The sequence below is a fragment of the Hypanus sabinus genome, chromosome 4 (genome assembly GCF_030144855.1).
Source record: "Hypanus sabinus isolate sHypSab1 chromosome 4, sHypSab1.hap1, whole genome shotgun sequence".
In the NCBI taxonomy this organism is placed as follows: Eukaryota; Metazoa; Chordata; class Chondrichthyes; order Myliobatiformes; family Dasyatidae; genus Hypanus; species Hypanus sabinus.
Window position 1 is genome coordinate 183,675,819 of NC_082709.1, and position 22,170 is coordinate 183,697,988.

At 42.3% G+C, this 22,170-nt stretch overlaps 1 protein-coding gene across 3 annotated transcripts in view; it reads left to right on the top strand.

The window, feature by feature from the left end:
* The window catches only part of usp25 (ubiquitin specific peptidase 25), a 224,423-nt gene that overhangs the window by 6,991 nt on the left and 195,262 nt on the right, over nt 1-22,170 (top strand). For all 3 annotated transcript variants that reach the window (XM_059968975.1, XM_059968976.1, XM_059968977.1), the window contains exon 2: nt 17,811-17,888. In XM_059968975.1, the coding sequence (XP_059824958.1) occupies nt 17,811-17,888 (78 nt within the window). The remainder of the gene's footprint in view (nt 1-17,810; nt 17,889-22,170) is intronic.

Consider the following 22,170-nt stretch of genomic DNA (forward strand, 5'->3'; position numbering starts at 1 on the left):
GATAGTGAGATCAGCTGAGCATTGGGGTCTCTCTTACCACCATTACAAACATTTACACCACACGCTGCACCCGCAAAGCTAACAGCATTGTAAAGGACCCCATGCACCCCTCATACAAACTCTTCTCCCTCCTGCCATCTGGCAAAAGGTACCGAAGCATTCGGGCTCTCACGACCAGACTGTGTAACAGTTTCTTTCCCCAAGCCATCAGACTCCTCAATACTCAGAGTCTAGACTGACATCTACATCATTTATTATTATATTGAAATTTGTCCTCTAATGTGCCTATTGCCCTATTATTTAATTAATTGATTGATTGATTGTTGTACTGCCCTGCACTGTTCTGTGCTCTTTATGTAGTCCTGTGTAAGTCTGTAGACTAGTGTAGTTTTTGTGTTGTTTTACGTAGTCTAGTATAACCTTGAGTTGTCTCACATAATCTAGTGTAGTTTTGTGTTGTTTCATGCAGCACCATGGTCCTGGAGGAATGTTGTTTCGTTTTTACTGCGTACTGTACCAGCAGTTTATAGTTGAAATGACAATAAAAAGCGACTTAACTAAATGCGAATGCAGAAAATGTCTTTTCAGTGCCATGTTGCCCTTAATGGTTTTGTGTGCTTGAAGCATGTTGTAAACCAGCTGCACGTAGTTTGGTGCTCTGCAGTTGCCAAGAAAATGCCTTCCATGCGATTTTCTCTGGTCCCACTAGAAGCTCTTCGAATTGCCTGTCATTGATGACATCTTTGATTTGTGAACCAACAAAAATACTTCTTTTAATCTGGGCATTAGGTATTCTGAGAAACATCTGTCTCAAATATTGAAATAATTGAGGGAAATGTTTGTGCCTGGTGACATCAGATTCCATCCTTGCATTCTTGAACCCAGTAATTCTGCTTTTGCTTTTGACAAGCCCAAGTCTCTGACAAGGTCATTTAATTCAGATTGAACACGAGGAAATCTGCAGATGCTGGAAATTCAAACAACACACTCAAAATGCTGGTGGGACACAACAGGCCAGGCAGCATCTATAGGGAGAAGCGCTGTCGATGTTTCGGGCTGAGACTCTTCGTCAGGACTAACTGAAGGGAAAGGTAATAAGAGATTTGAAAGTAGTGGGGGGAGGGGAAAATGCAAAATGATAGGAGAAGACTAGACCAGAAGACCAGGGGTGGGATGAAGCTAAGAGCTGGAAAGGTGATTGGCGAAAGTGATACAGAGCTGGAGAGGGGAAAGGATCATGGGACGGGAGGCCTGGGGAGAAAGAAAGGGTGAGGGGGGGAGCACCAGAGGGAGTTGGAGAACAGGCAGAGTGATGGGCAGAGAGAGAGAAAAAAACAAACAACTAAATATGTCACGGATGGGGTAAGAAGGGGAAGAGGGGCATTAACGGAAGTTAGAGAAGTCAGTGTTCATGCCCAGGTTGGAGGCTACCCAACCTCCAACCTGAGTGTGGCTTCATCTTGATAGTAGAGGAGACCATGTATATAGACTTCTCATGCTTTGAATTTTTTCGATGATTTTAAGTTCCCTGGCCCCCACAGCCTTATTTTCACCATGGATGTCCAGTTCCTATACACCTCCATCCCCCACCAGGATGGTCTCAAAGCTCTTTGCTTCTTTTTGGATTCCAGACCTAACCAATTCTCCTCTACCACCACTCTCCTCTGTCTAGCAGAATTAGTTCTTACTCGCAATAATTTCTTCTTTGGCTCTTCCCACTTCCTCCAAACCAAGGGTGTAGCCATGGGCATCCGCATGGGTCCCGGTTATGCCTGCCTTTTTGTTGGCTTTGTGGAACAGTCCATGTTCCAAGTCTGTACAGGTATCCGTCCCCCTCTTTTCCTTCGCTACATCGATGACTGCATTGGCGCTGCCTCCTGCACGCATGCTGAGCTCGTTGACTTCATAACTTTGCCTCCAACTTTCACCCTGCCTTCAAATTTACCTGGTCCATTTCCGACACCTCCCTCCCCTTTCTTGATCTTTCTGTCTCCATCTCTGGAGACGGCTTATCTACTGATATCTACTATAAGCCTACAGACTCTCATAGCTACCTGGACTATTCCTCTTCCCACCCTGCCTCGTGCAAAAATGCTGTCCCCTTCTCACAATTCTTCCGTCTCCGCCGCATCTGCTCTCAGGATGAGGCTTTTCATTCCAGGACGAAGGAGATGTCTTCCTTTTTTAAACAAAGGGGCTTCCTTTCTTCTACCATCAACTCTGCTCTCAAACGCATCTCTCCCATTTCCTGCATATCTGCCCTCACCCCATCCGCCCGCCACCCCACTCGGGATAGGGTTCCCCACCAGCTTCCAGGTCTAACGTATAATTCTCCGTAACTTCTGCCACCTCCAACAGGATCCCACTACCAAACACATTTTTCCCTCCCCCCCCTTTCTGCTTTTTGCAGGGATCGCTCCCTATGCGACTCCCTTGTCCACTTGTCCCCCCATCCCTTCCCACCGATCTCTCTCCTGGCACTTATCCTTGTAAGCGGAACAAATGCTACACTTGCCCTTACACCTCCTCCCTCACCACCATTCAGGGCCCCAGACAGTCCTTCCAGGTGAGGTGACACTTCACCTGTACGTCAGCTGGTGTGGTATATTGAGTCCGGTGCTCCCAGTGTGGCCTTTTATAGGAGAGACCCGCCGCAGACTGGGAGACCGTTTCGCTGAACACCTATGCTCGGTCTGCCAGAGAAAGCAGGATCTCCCGGTGGCCACACATTTTAATTCCACGTTCCATTCCCATTCTGATATGTCTATCCATGGCCTCCTCTACTGTCAAGATGAAGCCACACTCAGGTTGGAGGAACAACACCTTATATACAGGCTGGGTAGCCTCCAACCTGATGGCATGAACATTGACTTCTCTAACTTCCGTTAATGCCCCTCCTCTCCTTCTTATCCCATCCCTGACATATTTAGTTGTTTGTTTTTTTCTCTCTCTCTGCCCATCACTCTGCCTGTTCTCCATCTCCCTCTAGTGTTCCCCCCCCCCACCCTTTCTTTCTCCCGAGGCCTCACGTCCCATGATACTTTCCCTTCTCCAGCTCTATCACTTTCGCCAATCACCTTTCCAGCTCTTAGCTTCATCCCACCCTCTCCGGTCTTCTCCTATCATTTCGCATTTCCCCCTCCCCCCACTACTTTAAAATCTCTTAGTATCTTTCCCTTGAGTTAGTCCTGACGAAGGGTCTCAGCCCGAAACGTTGACAGTGCTTCTCCCTATAGATGCTGCCTAGCCTGCTACCAGTTACTACCAGCTACTAGTTCTACCAGCATTTTGTGTGTGTAATTCAGATTGAGTTAACTGATGCGGCTCTCAACATTAAGGGTTCAAAATCTGTATCAGTGCCATTTTCCATTTCTGGTTTGTGTTCATGTGCCTCCTCTAGACCCCATGTCTGTGGTGGCTTCGGTATTGGAAGGCTATTGTCATGCAGCACAGGTCTCAAGGCTGAAGTGAGATTGGGGTATTCAGTGGATTCTTGTTTGTAACAGAGAAATCAGACACACTGGTCAGACAGAAGTAGCAGTTTGTCTTCGTACTTCTGCTCTTTCTTATCATCGGGAGAGCAAATAGCATTGACTTCTGATTACCAAGCTCTGCAATGAATGTGAGGAGCTCAAGCTTTGTCTTGGTCACTGAAAGTAGAGCTCATGATGAGAGGAATCGGGCTTCATCTTTGAAATTTAAGCACATACTCACCACAAATATATCTCGGTCCGAAACGTTGACAGCGCTTCTCCCTATAGATGCTGCCTGGCCTGCTGTGTTCCACCAGCATTTTGTGTGTGTTGTGTTCACATAAAGTATCATGGCTGTTGCAACATTGGTGAGACATTTTACTATCACAAATACTCCTGAAAATACAAGAATGAGTAAACACAATATACTATGTGCGTAGAGCATGTGCAGCAATATGATTGTAAACGGATGTACACATCAACACAGTCCATTGAACAATGTGTGTAATGCTTTTATAGCCTTTCTAAAACCTGTCCTGCCATGCAGTATCTGCCCCACCTAAACATCCATGGGCAAGGTAGAAAACTTCATAGCTTACATTGTGGGCAACATTTTAATTGACTTGAATGATGAATTGAAATAACAAATATAGACAATTTTTTAAAAATTCTTTCAGTTGACGTTATTAGGTCCTGAATTTTCATTTTGGGGAGGGGGAATTAATTCTGTCGAGAATGGTTTAGAACATGGATCAGTAGGAACTGGCTTTTCAGCCCAAGATGTCTGCACAGAACGTGATGCCAAGTTAAACCTTAACTTCTGCCTAAATATTCCTCTATTCCGTGTATTCATGTGTTTATCTGATGGACGAATGGGCAGGAAATTATTTCTTTATTTTGCATTTGCCCAATTTGTATTCTTTTACATAGTGGTTGAAGGCCCAAGTTGGTGCAGTCTTTCAGTGATTCTGTTTTGATTATCATTCTATGGATTTATTGAGAATGTCCACAAGAAAATTAATTCTTCGTTGCGTATGGTGACATATACAGTTACAAGTAAAAAAAGTTTGTGAACCCTTTGTAATTACCTGGTTTTCTGCATTATTTACTCATAAAGTGTGGTCTCATCTCCATCTAAGTCACAATAATAGACAAACACAATTTGCCTAATCTAATAACACTCAAACAATTGTACTTTTTGTGTCTTTATTGAACATATTGTTTAATCATTCACAGTCCAGGCTGGAAAAAGTATGTGAGCCCTTGTTTTTAAAAACTGGTAGAACCTCCCTTTGCAGCAATAACCTCCACCAAACGTTTCCTGTAGCTGCTGATCAGACTTGCACAATGGTGAGTAGGAATTTGAGACCATTCTTCCATTTAAAACACTTTCAGTTCATCAGTCTTTCTGGGATACCTTACGTGAACAGCCCTCTTCAGGTCACTCTGACTAGGCCATTCCAGAAACCGAATTTTCTTCTTTTTAAACCATTCTGTTGATAATTTACTCTTGTGTTTCAGATCTTTGGCTTGTTGCATCATCCAACTTCTATTAAGATTCAGGTGATAGACCACCACCCTGACATTCTTCTGTAAAATGTCTTGATACAGTTTTGAATTCATGGTTCCCTCAACGATAGCAAGCTGTCCAGGCCCTGAAGCAGCAAAACAGGCCTAAAGCATTATTCCTTCCACCATGTTTCACAGTTGGGATGAGGTTTTGGTATTGGAGTACAGTGGTCGTCGTCTTCTAAACAAAGTTGTGTGCATTTCTGCCAAAATGTTTAACTTCTCTCTCAACTGTCCACTGAACATTGTCCCAGAACATTGTGAGACATCTGAGTGGTTTTTTGCAAACTTGAGACATGCATCAGTGTTTTTTTGGAGAAGAGTCTTTTCCTCCATGGTGTCCTTCCATGAACACCATTCTTGTGCAGTGTTTTTCTTATAGTGGACACATGAACAGAGACTTCAGCAAGTTCTAAAAATTTCCAGAGGTCTTTTGCTGTTGCCCTTGGGTTGTTGTTCACCTCCTTCAACATTGCATGTTGCGCTCTTGGTGTGATCTTTGCAGCAGGGCTTGTAATATGCACAGCTGCTCATATAACCATCCACCACCTGCTCCTGTGGTTTCTCGTGATCCTGATCGGGGAGTTGGGGGGGGGGGGGGGAGGTGGTTTAGCAGGAGCTAGAACTTGCCCAAGGGTGACCTGCAGGTTAGTGGAGAGAAGGAGTGCCGGACACCTCCTTTGGTAGAGATATTTCTCCACGAATGATAAGTTTCTCTGATTAAAGAAAACTTTGACATTTGGGAGGAGATTTGCTATATGTTTGGAAACAGTGATATAGGCAAGTTGCAGAAGGAGAATTAGAATAGATTAGTTTCTTGTCATATACACAAAGGTATGTAGAAATTGCAGCGTGGAAAAGGTTAAGATGGTGTGCATATGGAACAGAGCACAGACACTTTGCACAGCCTTTTAGTGTGGAAGTTCAGTACGGCAACAGTAAGATGATAAGCTGACACAGTCTACAGACGTAGTTCAGTCACCAGGGTGAACATGGTCCTTGAAAGCCCAACTCTTATATATAGCCTTTTTGTTCAAACCTGGGAACCAAGGTCACTGAGCATACCGAGGCAAGAAAACACTATCAGACATTGGAGCAAAGAATTCGGCCATTTGGCCCATTAAGTCTTTTCCACCATTACATCCTGGCTTATCCATTTCTATCTTAACCCCATTCTCCTGCTTTCTCCCCATAATCTTTCACACTCTGACTAATCACAATCTTATCAACCTCTGCCTTAATTGCACCCAGAGACCTGGCCTCCACAGCTACTTGTGGAAAAAAAGAATTCCACAGATTTACCACCCTCTGGCTGAACAAATTCCTCTTCATCTCTGTTCTGAATTGGTGTCCCTCGATTTTGAGGCTGTGCCCTCAGATCCTAGACACCTCCACCAAAGGTAAAGATGCAAACAAAAGATTTTAGGGCAGCACTTGCTGTGAAACAGTTATTTTGTTAATTCTTGGGTATTATTGGCCTTAAACGGTTATATTTAATTGGTTATTAACATCTGAAATATGTTCTATGATTGGTATTATGTCTGCAAATGGTGGGATTCAGAAGTGCACAAAGTTTCTGTTGGAAGAATATTTGTACAACTAATTAATTTCTGTATAAAAAGTGTCACTTCTTTGTTCAAACTTCAGAATGGTTTGGTGATGGGCCTTGCTGTTATCCTAGTGAACAAGTAGATAAAGTGTCACAACAGGTGCCATAATATTCCTTCTTTGAAGCTCACATCAATAGCATAATAAATACAATGTAAATATACTAAGCACAGAACAGAATGGTTACATCAAACATGAAGAAGAACATAGGACATAGGAGCAGAATTAAGCTATTCAGTCCATTGAGTCTGCTCCACCAGTCAATCATGGCTGACTTATTCTCCCTCTCAACCCATACTCCTGCCTTCACCCCATAACCTTTGATACCCTGACTAATCAAGAACTTTTCAACCTCTGCTTTAAATATACCCAATGACTTGGCCTCCCCACAGTCTATGGCAACGAATTCCACAGATTCAAGCCAAGTCACTTTTTATTGTCATTTCGACCATAACTGCTGGTACAGTACACAGTAAAAACAAAACAACGTTTTTCAGGACCATGGTGCTACATGGACAACAAAAATTGCACTGAACTACGTAAAAATAACACAGAAAAAACTACACTAGACTATAGACCTAACCAGAACTGCATAAAGTGCACAAAACAGTGCAGGCATTACAATAAATAATAAACAAGACAATAGGCACAGTAGAGGGCAGTAAGTTGGTGTCAGTCCAGACTCTGGGTATGGAGGAGTCTGGCTTCCTTTGCTATGGAACTGGTGTTGAGGCACCAGGTGAGATTTGCCACTCTGGCTCAAGAAATTCCAGTAATAGAATAAGCAAGAGAGGTAGAATTAGGTCAGAGAACATGGCAACACCAGCGGGAAGGATTGTGGAAAAGGCTATTGGTTCATACATCTCATAGTGGAGGGGTACCTCATATGTGAGGACTTCTGGGCTTTCAGAGTATCACATACAACATGCTGGAGGAACTCAGCAGCTCAGGCAGCATCTGTGGAAAGAAATGAGCAGTGGCCGTTTCGGGCCAGGACCCTTGATCAGGACTGGAAAGGAAGGGGAGAGAACTCAGAGGAAAAATGGGTGGGGGGAGAAGGAATACAGGATGGGTGAAGCCAAGTGAGTGGAACCTGATACTTATTTATTGAGATAAAGCACAGTATAGGCCTTTCCAGCCCTTTGAACCATGCCACCAATTAATCCTCAAAAAACTGATGCATTTATGGACTGTGCGATGAAACCCACACAGTCATGGGGAGAACATACAAACTCCTTACAGGCAGTGGTAGGCTTTCCAGCTCTAATAAGCTCTTCAGAACTTGTCCATTCCATTCTGTAACTCATGAATGTCATGTGCTGTCAAGCGTGGCCTTTTTCCATCACTGCACGATGATCGAGCCTCTTTTTCCTCAGTACATGTTCCAGAAATTTCAATTGTTTCCGGATTGATGATATCAGTTCTCTTCTTATTTCTCAACATTTCCTCATTTGTTGCTCTGTCCTTCAATGATATTTTCATCATTCTTCTCTAAAAACACATTTCTGCAGCTTCAAGTCTTCCCTTATTTTGCTTTGATATTGTCCAACATTCGCTTCCATATGTTAGTGTGGAATGAACGTAGCACCACAACACTGAAAATTATTTGGATGTCCAGCATCTGCAAAATCCTGTTTGTTTGTATTTGTGAGCTATATCCTCTGAGCTGTTTAAATTGGCATCGTGGTCATCACGGGTTTTGTGAACCAAAGAGCCTGTTCTTGTGCTGTTCTTTGCTCTTAAGAGAACCTCCCTTAATAATGAGGATTAACTTTATTCGCCATATATATTTACATGTGTTAGGAATTTACTGTGGTGTTGTATCAGACATTGCGCCAACATAGCACAGTAGATTCCGAATACATGTGGTGAATAAAGTTCATCTTTGTTCTTAACTTACATACCTTAATTAAAATCTTTCCGTATATTCTTATATATGAAGTTGGACACAACTAGATTTTCATCTTTTGGGGTTTAGTGAAGCATGGACCTGGATTGAAGGATAAGATCTTGACAAAGATTCTGGGAAAGATGTTTCCTCGTGGATGTATCTAAACAGGAATCACGTTTTCAAAATGAAGGTGTATTTCCTATCAGAATCAGGTTTGATATCTATGCCATATGTTGTGAAATTTGTCATTATGCTTCAGCACTGCAGTACAATACATAAAAAATTACAATAAGAAAGAAATATAGATTAAATTGAGACAGCGGGGTCTTGGCTGCAATGTGTTTAGGGAGAACATACATTTTAACAACATTAATACGACCTACCAAAGACATAGATAGAGGTGACCATTGTAACAAACTCTTACAGTATATGAAAGATTGGCAAAATTTTCATGATAAAGATCTTTAAACTTCCTTGTGACTGTAATCCCAAGATAAGTAAATTGATTATGAACTACTTTAAAAGGGAGATCACGGAATGTTAATTCTTGTGCTTCTTTATTAATTGGGAAAAGTTCACTCTTATGTAAATTAAGTTTATAGCCAGAGAACTGGCTAAACTGATCAAGAAGTGAAAACATTGGAGGTAAATGTTGGGTATTTGATGGTCTTTTTTTTATATGGGTTCTTTTGGATCTCTTTGTTTCGTGGCTGCCTATTAGGAGATTAATCTCAAGGTTGCATAATGTATACATACTTTCATAATGTATTTTGAACTTTGAATAAGTTATGCAAAAAGTGAGTAAAAATAGTGAGATAGTGCTAATAGGTTGATTCTTTGTCTGTTCAGAAATTAGATGGTAGAGAGGAGGAAGCTGTTCCTAAACCATTAATTACGCCACTTCAGGCTCCTGTTTCTCCTGCTTAATGGTAGCAATAAGAAGAGAGCATGTCTTGGGTGATGGGGGTCCATAATGATGGATGCTGCCTTTTTTTTGAGGCATTTTCTTTTGAAGATGTCCTTGATGCTGGGGTGCCCATGATGGAGCTGGCTGAGTTTGCAGATGAAGAGAAGTTTTTTTGAGGATCGGGTCTACATCTCTGAGGATCTAACCAGGACCAAACATATCAATGCAGCTACAAAGAAGGCACGACTGCAACTATATTTTATCAGGAGTTTGAGGAGATTTAGTATGTCACCTAAAACACTCAAAAATTTCTACAGGCTGCATCACTGTCTGGTATGGGGAGTGGTGGTGGGTGCGACTGCACAGGATCGAAGTAAGCTACAGTCAGCTCTGTCATGGGCACTAGCCTCTAAAGTATCCAAGACATCTTCAAGGAGTGATGCCTCAAAAAGGTGGTGTCCATCATTAAGGACCCCCAAGGTCATGCCTTGTTGTCATTGCGACATTCAGGAAGGAGATACAGAAGCGTGAAGGCACACTCAATGTTTCAGGGATGTTTCTTCCCCAGTGCCATCCCATTTCTGAATGAATATTCAGCTCATGAACATTACCTCACTTTTTTATTTCCTTTATTTTGCAAAGGGAGATACAGAATAAGCAAGGGAGTGAAAGGTTACCACAGGTAGCAGAAGTACTGAGTTGAAGTTGCAATCAAAAGGCTGTGATCTTATTTAATGTCCGAGGAAGCTTAAGAGAGTGGATTGCAGATTCCACATGCGAAATTTTTAAGTTTGAAAATTCTAAATAAAACAGCTTTAATCTTATTAGTCTCTCTCATTATATTTCTGCAGTGCTGGCAACGCCATCATGAATAATCACTGTAGGGTCTCAAGTGCTAACACGTCCTTCTCAAACAACTCTAAATGAATTGGGCTTGCATTTAAGTTGTTTACAGTTTCATCCTGATTCCTTCTGTGCCTGGAAGGACACCTTGTCTTGTTGGATTTGGTTTCATTGGCACCATTTGATTTCAGAGCTTTCCACCCGCCACCACATATCCAATCTGTGCTGATGTTATTTGAAGAGCATCACTGAACATTTGACTAAAGGGACGTCAGATCATCTTCCAGCCGTGATCTTGTCCGTTCATTTAGCTGATATCTCATTGAAACCTATCAAAAGGCCTATGTAGAGTGGACTGAGGATATTTCCAGTAGTGAGGGAGTCTGTGATCAGAGGGCACAGCTGCAGAATACAAAGGTGTCCTTTTAGAACAGAAATGAGAAGGAATTTCTTTAGCCAGAAAGTGGTGAATATGTAGAATTTATTGCCAGAGGTGGCTGCAGAGGCCAAATCATTGGGTATATTTGAAATAGAGATTGTTGTGTTCTTGTTTGTGTTAAAGGTTATTGGGAGATGTGGAGAGGATGTTTCTTATGATGGGAGAGTCTAAGACCAGAGGACACAGCTTCAGAACAGAGGGGTGTCATTTTAGAAATGAGATGAGGAAGAATTTCTTGAGCCAGAGGGTGGTGAATCTGTGGAATTCTTTGCCTCAGACAGCTGAGGAAGCCGTCTTTATGTGTATTTAAGGCAGAGGCTGATAGATTCTCAATTGGTCAGGGCGTGAAGGGATGCGAGGAGAAGGCAGGAGAGTGGGGCTGAGAGGAAAATTGGATCAACTGTGATGAAATGGTGGAGCAGACTCGAAGGGCCATATGGCTTAATTCTGCCCCTATGTCTTATGGTCTCATGGTCTAAGGCAGGAGAATGGGGTTGAGAGGGAAAATAAATTGGCCGAAATGGAATTGTCGAGCAAACTCGAAAGGCTGAATGACCTAAGCCTGTCTCAGAGTTGCAGCATTAGCTGATTAGGGTGGTTAAGAAAATGTAGAGAGTGTTGGCCTTTATTAGTCAGGTGACTGAGTTCCAAAGCTATGAAGTAATGCTGCAGGTCTATAACACTCTGGTTAGACCACATGGAGTAATGTGTCCTTTTTTGGTCACCTCATTATAGGAAGGACATGGAAGCTTTAGAGAGAGTGCAGAGGAGATTTACCAGTATGCTGCCTGGATTAGTGAGCAGGTCTTAATGAGGAAAGATTGAGCTTTTCTCTCTGGAGCAAAGGAGGATGAGAAGTGATTTGACAGGTTTAGAAGATGGTAAAAGGCATAGATGGAGTGGATGGCCTGGGATATTTTTCCTAGGTCAAAAATGATAATGCGAAGGGACGTAACTTTAAAGTGTTGAGAGGAAAGTAGAAGGGGAATGTCAGCAGTTGGTATTTTACACAGTGCATGGAACCAGAGGTGTTGATGGAGGCAGATAGGTTAGGGGCATTTAAGAGACTCTTGGATAGATGCATGCTTCCAGTTTAAGATGTTGCAACTAAAGATGGTTGACAGCTTACTGGTGGTTCATAAAGCAAGAAATACAACCAAATACTTTATGAATAGCACCTTTTCTGTTAACTATCTGTGAAGTTGTGGTAAACTATCATCACAAACAATGAAGAGGCAAACGAAGGTGAGACCTACTCGAGGGTTGAAGCTTGCAGGCACGATGCAAAGTTGGAGTGGTCAAGGCATGTTCGAGATGGAGTTGAAGACTGAGTTGTGGTGAGTGGAATGGAGGGGTTTTGAGCTGTCCTCCTAAACCACGAGAGAAGTTGGATCAATCTGAGTGCCAGGCTGATTTGTAAACAGACAGACAGACATTGTAAATGATGCACAGGTTCTTTATAGGTTACTCCATGGCTGTTTATTGATGTACTTTTTAATGTAGCTTCCTAATTCATGCCCCATACTTTCGAAGGATGCTTTGTTTTAATTTAGGACCTAAGCTTCAGTTTGAACTAAATCAGATATAATTGATTGTGGGTAAGGATGTTTCCAATAGTGGGGAAGTCTTGGACTGGGGACACAGCCTCTGAATACAAGACATCTCTTTAGAACAGAGATTAGGGGAAATTTCTTTAGCTAGGTGAAGGTAGCCAGAGATAGGAGTGGAGGCTAACTCATTGGGTATATTTAAAGCAGGGGTTTATAGGTTCGTGATTAATAAGAGTGTCAAAGGTTATGGGGAGAAGGCAGGAGAATGTGGTTGAGAAGGTAATAAATCAGCCATTATGGAATGGCCTAATTCTGCTCCTATGTCTTATAGTTTTAATTCTTTATATGAGGTACAAAAATCATGAGGCACAGTTAGTATACTGTTCCCTGTTATATTCTTTTTCACTCCCTCAGCATTAATGGCCCTTTATATGATGGTCTTATGTTAATTTTGTCCATCCTTGGAACATTACCTATTCTTGTTCATGTGAGTTACAGGCCTTCATACCTATTTCTGCAAATGCATGGGCTGAAGCTGTTCTAGTGGTTCCTTCAGGATTCTGTGTCTTACTTCAATATAGTTATACCCTTCATTTCCCTTGAGTGACCATTTCTGTTTTACTTATTACACTCGAATTTTTTTCTTGTGTGGAAGCTGCAGCAAGGCAAGGGTTAAGACAATGTCCAGGCAAGGATAGTTTACAGAGAGTCTGCTGTCTGCAGGCAGGGGAGCCTTTGAAGAGAGTAGCTTCTCTTTGCAAAGGAGAGGCCGGAGCCATTTGATATGCTGAGAAAAGGAAGCAAATGAAGAATTCTAGGGTGACACTTAGTATTGGTCAGTTACTTTACTAATTCTGTAGTATTGTTGGCCTTTTAAAGTGGAGATTCTGTTGGCTATTATCTGTAGCATAAAGTGATTGATCATGCATTTAAAAAAATTGAACATCTGCAAGGTTACCAATCCAACACTATCTGTATCCAACTAATCAATTTCTGTATTAAAAATGTAATTTCTTTGTTCAAATTTCAGAATGGTTTGGTGACGGGCCATGCTGTTCTCCGTGTGTACAAGTAAATAAATTGCGCTTGAGGAATGAGCCGTGATCAAAATGTAGAGGAGTCGATGGACCAAATGTTCTAATTCTGCTCTTATGTCTTATGGTCTTGAGGCCCTCTATTGGTCAGGGTCAACCTTGGATGTTGTTTTCCAGCTGTCTACATGATACGCAAGTCAGGGCTGTACGATATGGAGAGAAAGCTGTTGCCCATGTAGCAGGTTCCCCCTCTCCATGCAGCTGATGAATCTAAATCAATGGCAGAGACAGATATGGTTTAGCACTAGCAGCGTTGTCAGTCAGCATTGAACTCAATGTAGGAATGGCTTAGGGGCTCCCACTCTGGATCTTTTCCACAGTGTTTACTCCCGAAGCCTGCCCATGACTGGGTATAGCTCTGAGGCAACATAGATTTGAGAGCACAGTTTTCCTTCTACATGAGCTGCCAGCTGCCCAAAGTGACTGGCTTTAAGGCACCAGTGACCTGCCTTTGCCCCTTCTCCTATCAGTAGAAAAGGTTGTGCCGGGCTTAATAGCTAGGCCACGTGTGTAGGCCAGGAGATGGACTTGGTTGTCAGAGGCTATTTGGAAGCATTTAATGGGTAGGGTAGTGGGACCTGATCCCCACTACCATCCCCAGCTGTGACAACCTTAGGGAACACTGTGGTCTTACATAAAAGCATATTTAAGGAGTCTCGACCTTTTACTTAGGGTTGCTGAAATGAAATTGTCATTGAGACCATTGAGTTTGTATTTAAAATGACTAATTACGCACTCCAGAAAATATTTTAAAAGTGATCTGAGGACATGCTGCTGAAACCAAATTAGCTGCTGATAAATGTTAAATCAACAGCTCCAGCCTCTTCAGGCCAGCTATTTTCAGCTAAGTGACAAGAGAGCCCACTTAAGGTCTGCATAGATCAGAATGAATTTACAGCCGTTTGTAAACTACAGCAAACTGTCAGGTCAGCTGAAAAGGTCATTGGCTGCAGTCGACCATTACTTGCATCTGGGACAAAGAAGCGGGTGAGAAAAATCATTGCAGACTACCCAACCAGCAAACTGCCTGCCTTTTCCGAAAGCTCCCTTATGGAAAGTGCTGTAGGACCTTCAAAGTGAAAACTTCATACCACCTTAAAAGCTTCTTCCCCCGGCAGTTAATTTGATCAACCATTCCAGTAAGCCCCCTCCCCCCAACCCCTCTATCTATTTTACCTCATTCTCTGCCCTGCACTGTAAACACTTTTAAACCACTTTTAATGTTGTCATTTGCATTGTAACTACTTGAAGATATTTATCTATTTATGCACATTTTATTTTATATCCATACTTTAACCTCAAAATTTAGTTTTTATATAATTCTTAGAATTTTTGAATCCTGGTTTTGTCATGTCATGCCAACACCCACAGCAGATTCCCAATACATGCAAGTGTGTGTGATGAATAAAGCTGATCTTTGATTAAGCTGATTCCACTCAAATGGCCTGTGTTCAAGGTTTATTTATTATCGGTATTAATATGTCACTATATACGACCCTGAGGTTCATTTTCTTGCAGGCATTCAAAGATACAAAGAAACACAGTAGAATCAATAAAAAAAACTGCACACAAAGTTGAGCAAACAATGCTCAAAAGATAATGAACTACAAGTACAAAAAGAAAAAAAAGTGATAAGTAATATTGAGTCCGTGATTTGTAGAGTTCTTGAAAGTGAGTCCATAGATTGTGGAATCAGTTCAAAGTTGAGCTGAGTAAGGTTATCCACACTAGTTCAGGAGCCTGTTGGTTGAAGGATAATAACTGTTCCTGCACCTACCTGGTGGTGTAGGAGCTAAGGGTTACGTACCTCCTTACTGAAGGCAGCAGCAAGAAAAGAGCATGGCTTGGATGATGGAAATCTTCTATGATGCGTGCTGTTTTCTTGTGGCAGTAGATTTGGTTTGTGGTGAGGATGGCTTTGTGTGTGATTGATAGGCTATATATGGTACTTTTTGTAGGCTATTCCATTCATGGGCATTGGTGTTTCCATACCAGGACGTGATGCAACCAGCCATGATACTCTCCATTGAGTGTCTGTAGAAGTACAGTCGGCCCTCCTTATCTGTGGGGGATTGGTTCTGGGACTCCTTGCGGATACCAAATTACATGGGTGTTCAAGTCCCTTATTTAACCTGGCTCTTTGCGGTGGTCTTTTGGACCCAGCACAGCTTTGAATCCGCAGCGTTCCTGTTCATGAAAATAATCACGATCATGATTGAAAATAAGGTGGAAGTAATAAAGCGATCGGAAAGAAGTGAAACGCCATCGGTCATTGGAAAAGTGTTATGCTACAGTCGGTCAACGATCAGAACAATTTTAACGGAGCATGTGAAAGGCACTGCCCCGATGAAAGCTACAATTATTACTCAGCAATGTAGTGGTTTAATTATTGAAATACGTATGTTTCTTAAGTGTTTTATATGCATAGAAAGGTAAAATATATACTATAATACTAAGAAAAATGTTTGACTGACGCTAAATTATACCGGATGTTCCTGTTCCAACTTCAAATCCGACTCAAAGGTGGACTCGGGAACGGAACTCGTTCATAACCCAGGGACTGCCTGTACTTTTAAATCATCTCTAGATTACTTAGAATACCAAATACAACGTAAATGCTATGTAAATAGTTGTTATACTGTATTGTTTAGGGAATAATGAGAAGAAAAAATAGTCTGTACATGCTCAAACAACGAGCGCTGGAGAGAGAACTTCGGGGTTTTCCTGATCCGTGGTGGGTTGAGTCTGTGCACGCGGAACCTGGGGATAAGGAGGACTGACTGTTTGTCAGAGTTTTAGCTGAGATGCTGAATCTGCGTGAACTTCTCAGAAAGTAGAGGCATTGTCAGATATGTACTAGTTCCAGGACACATTCTCTGATATGATAATACCGAGGAATTTAGTTACTGGCCTTCTCCAATCTGATCTCCTGATGAATGTGTTGTTTATCCTACATGATTTGCCATTCAGTTTTGATTGACTTGATGAGCACATCATTTTAAAAAAACTCTATGTGATAACTAACACTACAGTTCTTCCTGATTTGGGGGTGGGGGGGGGGAAGGATTGTATTCAGTTCATAGATCCCATTTATCAGTGTGTACGTAGTTCACAGTTCAAATCTTTTCATGCATAGTATATGCTACGTTATATCGAACACTGTGTTCTTCATCCGTAACTTCAGGTGTCTTCTTTAATTTTCCTCTTTTCACTAAGATTCCTCAATGAAATTGATTTGCGGAGCTTTGCTGGGCAAGGCAAATTGCACTGATATGTTAATTATTTATTGTAACTTCATACTGACTGACAACTGGCTACAGTATTTTGATCAAGGGCTTGAACTGGTTTGCATTTCCTTACTACGTTCCCTTGAAAGCATGGTGTTCGGTAACTAAAATTTAGCTGATTACTATTCAAGTAGTGTTGGGTGCAATACCGTTATAGGTAAATTGTATTGGAGGTTATCTTTCATTGTGCACTTGGTGCTCGGTAGGGAAAAGATTACCTTTAGCATTATTTGACATGTATGTTGAAACATATATTGTAATGTGTTATTTGCATTGTGGATATGCTGGAGGCAGCCTACACATGTTACCACACTTCCTGTTACATAGCATGCCCACAACTTAGTAAGCCTAACTTGTATGTCTTTGGAACTGGAGCACTTGGAGGAAATCCATGTGGTCACAGGGAGAACGTACAAACACCTCACAGACAGTGGTGGGAAATGAACCCAGATTTTACCGCAAGCTCTATAAAATAACCAAGTGCATATTGAAGTTCATGGGTTCATTGTCCATTCAGAAATCTGATGGCAGAGGGAGAACCTGTTCCTAAAAAGTAGAGTGTGTGTTTTCAGGCTCTTGTACCTCCTCCCTGATGGTAGCATTGGGAAGAAGGTATATCCTGGGTGTTGGGGGTCCTTAATGATGGATGCCTCCTTCCTCAGGCACTGCCTTTTGAAGATGTTGGAGCTGGCCGAGTTTTTCTGAAACGATGCAGTAGCTCCTCCATACCAAAGATGCAACCAGTCAGACTATCTTCCATGGTACATCTGCAGCAACTTGCTCATGCCTTCTTTGTAATTGCATTAATATGTTGAGCCAAAGATAGATTTTCTTTTCCTTTTTGTATTTGCACAGTTTGTTATCTTTTGCACATGGTCGTTTGCCCATCTTGTGTGTGTTCCTTCATTGATTCTATTGTGTTATAGAATAGTAAGTATTTACTGTGAACGACCACAAAAAAATGAATCTCAGAATTGTATATGATGACATATGTGTACTTTGAAAATTTACTTTGACCTCTGTTTATCCGGTTCTATCCATCATATTCACTGTACTTTTATCATCCTGAAAATTTTGTTCTGCCCCAGGGAGACAGGAACTGTGAGATGTTTGTGTAGTAATAGCAGTATATTTTCTTTTATTTTCCAGCATCAACAGACACTACTAAACCAGCTGAGAGAGGTCACGGGTACCAATGACATCCAATTATTGCAACAAGCTCTTCAGGTAAAATACCCCCTTGTTTAGTTCTTGGAACATATTAATGCTCTGACAGCATGTGTTATTGCTTCATGATTTGTGTGGTATTGGCAATGTGAACATTTGTTGGCTATCTCCTGAGTTAATGGTGATGATCCTTCTTGAACCACTGCCCACTTTTTGGAGATGGTTTTGCGTGGTAAACCCCTAGCATTGTCAACAAACATGAGAAAATCTTCAGATGCTAGGATTCCAAAGCAACACACACAAAATGGAGAAACACACACAAGATGGGCAAACGACCATGTGCAAAAGATAACAAATTGTGCAAATACAAAAAGGAAAAGAAAATCTATCTTTGGCTCAACATATTAATGCAATTACAAAGAAGGCATGCCCATGGCTATACCTGATTAGGAGTTTGGGGAGATTTGGTATGCCATCAAAGGCAAGAGCAAGTTGCTGCAGATGTACCGTGGAAGACAGTCTGACTGGTTGCATCTTTAGTATGGAGGAAATACTGCATTTTGTGTGTGTGGCTGGAGGAACTCAGCAGGACAAGCAGCGTCTATGGAAAAGAGAAATCAGTTGATATTTCAGACTGAGACCCGTCATCAGGACTGGAAAGAGGAGGAGAAATCAGAGTAAGAAGGTGGGGGGGAATGGGAGGATGAAGTACAAGGTAGCAGGTGAAGTATAAGGTAGCAGGAGGGGGTAAAGTAAAGAGCTGAGAAATTGATGAAAGAGATAAAGGGCTGGGGAAGGTGGGGGGGGGGGGGGTCAGAAGGAGCACCAGAAAGAGGTGATGGGCAAATAAGGTGAGAAGGGGAATCAGGAATGGGGAATGGTGAAGGAGACGGGGGACATTACCAGAAGTTTGAGAAATCTGTGTTCACGCCATTGGGTTGGAGGCCACCCAGACAGAATGTAAGGTGTTGTTCCTCCAACCTGAGCGTGACCTCATTGTGGCAGTAGAGGAAGCCACGGACTGACATGTCGGAATGGAAATGGGTGGCCTAGCATTGTCAACTCCTTATTCTATCCATAAGGAATTTATGCATTCTCCCTGTGACTGCGTGGGTTTCCCCTCGGAGCTCCGGTTTTGCTCCTGCAGTCCGAAGACGAACACGTTAGTAGGTTAATTAGTCATATGGCTGTATTTGGTTTGTGCAAGCTTGTTGGGCAAGGTCTGTTGCTTGGGTGTATCTCTAAATACATAAATAAATAAGTTGCAGCATGTTCTTGGTGTCCTCAAGGACCAAGGATTAGCAGTAACAACAAATAAGGTTTGTTTTGTCTTTGAGGATCCTGTGTTAGAGATTGAGGATAGACCTGATAAAAGCTTATAAAAATGTGAATGGCATAGATATGAAGGATAGAATCTTATACACAGAGTGAAAGTGTCAGATAGAGGATGTGCATGAAGTGAGAGGGGGAATGTTTGCAGGAGATGTGTGGGCAGGTTTCATTTACATAGAAAATGGTAGGTGCCTGGAATTGGCTGACTATAGTGATGGAATCAGATACAGTACTACTGCTTAGGACTCATGAAGCAATGTAGCATAGATACAGGCCCTTTGGCCCAATGATTCCATGCTCACTACAATGCCCACCCAGCTAGATCTAATTTCCTGTTTTGGGCCCATATCCCTCCAAACCCCACCTCCCCAAGTGCTTCTTAAATGAAACTATTGTATGTGCCTCAACCACTTCTGACAGGCTTTTACATAGACGTATGAATATACATGGAATAGAGCAGGGGATCCCAGCATTTTGTTTTGTGTCACAGACCCCTACCACTCAACGAGGGGTCTGTGGATCTCGAGCTGGGTACCTCTGGAAAAGAGTGATGTGGATCATGTGAATGCAGAAGAGATTGAGTTTAATTTGGTATCATGTTCACTGTAAAGTGTATCCTGTACTTGTGCAGTACAGTTCTATGTTCTGTTTGTGTCAGTCAAGATATAAATTCTGGTCTTAGTGAAAGATGGTTTCTGAGTAATCAGATTAGTTGTTAATCAAAGTGAGGGCCTTTCTTGCAAAAGAATTTTGTACATTTAATAGAAGCATGGGGGGTATATTACACCACAAGATATAAGAGCAGAATGAGGTCATCGAGTCTGTTCTGCTATTCTATCATTGTTGATTTATTATCCCACTCAATTCCATTCTTAACTAAATCTGCTACTTTGAAAGGTTAAAGAATAGCTTTACGTTAACACAATATACTCTGTAGATGCTGGGGTCAAAGCAACACACAACACGCTGAAGGAACTCAGCAGGTCGGGTAGCATCCTTGGAAACGAACAGTCAGCGTTTCGGGCCAAGACCCTTGGTCAGGACTGAAGAGGAAGGGGGCAGGGGCCCTACAAAGAAGGTGGGGGGAGGGTGGGAAGAAGGCTGGTAGGTAGCTTTATTTGTCTGACGTATATTGAAACATCAAAGCATAGAATGAAATGCATCATTTGGATCAAAGTCTGAAGATGTGCTGCTGGCTACCTGCAAGTGTCACCATGCTTCCCTTGTCAATATCGCATAGTCAGAAGTCACTAACCCTAACCTATGTATCATTGTAACGTGGGTGGAAGCCAGAGCAACCGGGGGAAACTCACATGGTTATAGGGGTCACATGTGGCAGGGTGGTCACGTGGTCACAAACTCCTTACAAACCCCAATCGCTGGTGCTTTACAGTATTATGCTAACTGCTCCATCACCGTGTCCATTCTGTGGCAGCAGTACAATGTAGGTGGGTGACAGGGTGGAGATACGTCTCTACCAAAGGAGGTGTAAGGCACTTCTTCCATCCACTAGCCTGCAGAGCATGGGGTAGCACCTGCTTTATGTTTAAATACACCAAACAAAGCTGGGTACACTAGGATTGGTAGATTGTAGAGTATTGTGTGCAGTTTTGGTCCCCTAATCTGAGGAAAGACATTCTTGCCATAGAGGGAGTACAGAGAAGGTTCACCAGATTGATTCCTGGAATGGCAGGACTTTCATATGAAGAAAGACTGGATTGAGTAGGCTTGTACTCACTGGAATTTAGAAGATTGAGGGGGGATCTTACTGAAATGTATAAAATTCTAAAGGAATTAGACAGGCTAGATGCAGGAAGATTGTTTCCAATGTTGGGGAAGTCTAGAACAAGGGGTCACAGTTTCAGGATAAAGGGGAAGCCTTTTAGGACCGAGATGAGGAAAAACTTCTTCACACAGAGTGGTGAATCTGTGGAATTCTCTGCCACAGGAAACAGTTGAGGCCAGTTTATTGGCTGTATTTAAGAGAGAGTTAGATATGGCCCTTGTGGCTAAAGGGATCAGGGGGTATGGAGAGAAACAGGTACAGGGTTCTGAGTTGGATGATCAGCCAAGATCATACTGAATGGTGGTACAGGCTCAAAGGGCTGAATGGCCTACTCCTGCATCTGTTTTCTATGTTTCTATTGGTTTATTTATTTATACAGTGCAGAACAGTCCCTTCTGGCCCAATGAGCCACACCATCCACCAACTCACCTACTTAACCCTTGCCTAATCACAGAATAATTTACAATGAGCAATGAACTGGTACATCTTTGGACTGTGGCAGGAAACTGGAGCAGCCAGAGGAAACCTACACAGTTATGGGAAGGATGTATAAACTCTTTACCAATGGTGTCAGAATTGAACTCTGAACAACTCTGTACAATCTCCCCCCCCCCACCACCACCACCACCACAAATCTGTAATAGCACAATGGAGGCCCTTTGGCCCAAGATGTTGTGCTGACCTTTTAACTTACTACAATAATCTAAGTCTTCACTCTCCCATAGTAGTTTTATTTTTCTATCATCCATGTGCCTAAAAGTACATCCCTAACGTACCTTTCTCTACCACCACCCCTGGCAGCATGTACCATGCACCCACTAGCTGCATGTAAAAAAAAAACTGCCTCTGACATCTCTCCCTATGCTTTCCTCCAAAATGATGTTCCCTTGTATTAACCATATCTGGCCTGGGAAAATGTCTCCAGCTGTCCTCTTGTTCCATGCCTCTTATCACCTTGTATACCTCTGTTGAGTAACCACTCACCCTCCTTCGCTCCAAAGAGAAAAGCCCTAGCTTGCTCAACCTGTTCTCATAAGATATGTTCTCTAATCCAGACAGCATCCTGGCAAATCTCCTCTACACCCCAGTAAAGCTTCCACATCCTTCCAGTCACGAGGCGACCAAAACTGAATGTGTTCAGTGAGTGCAAGCTTGTCATCTTTGATATTGAATGATTGCCTAAGGGGGGAAGTGCAATAAACACAAGAGATTCTGCAGATGTTG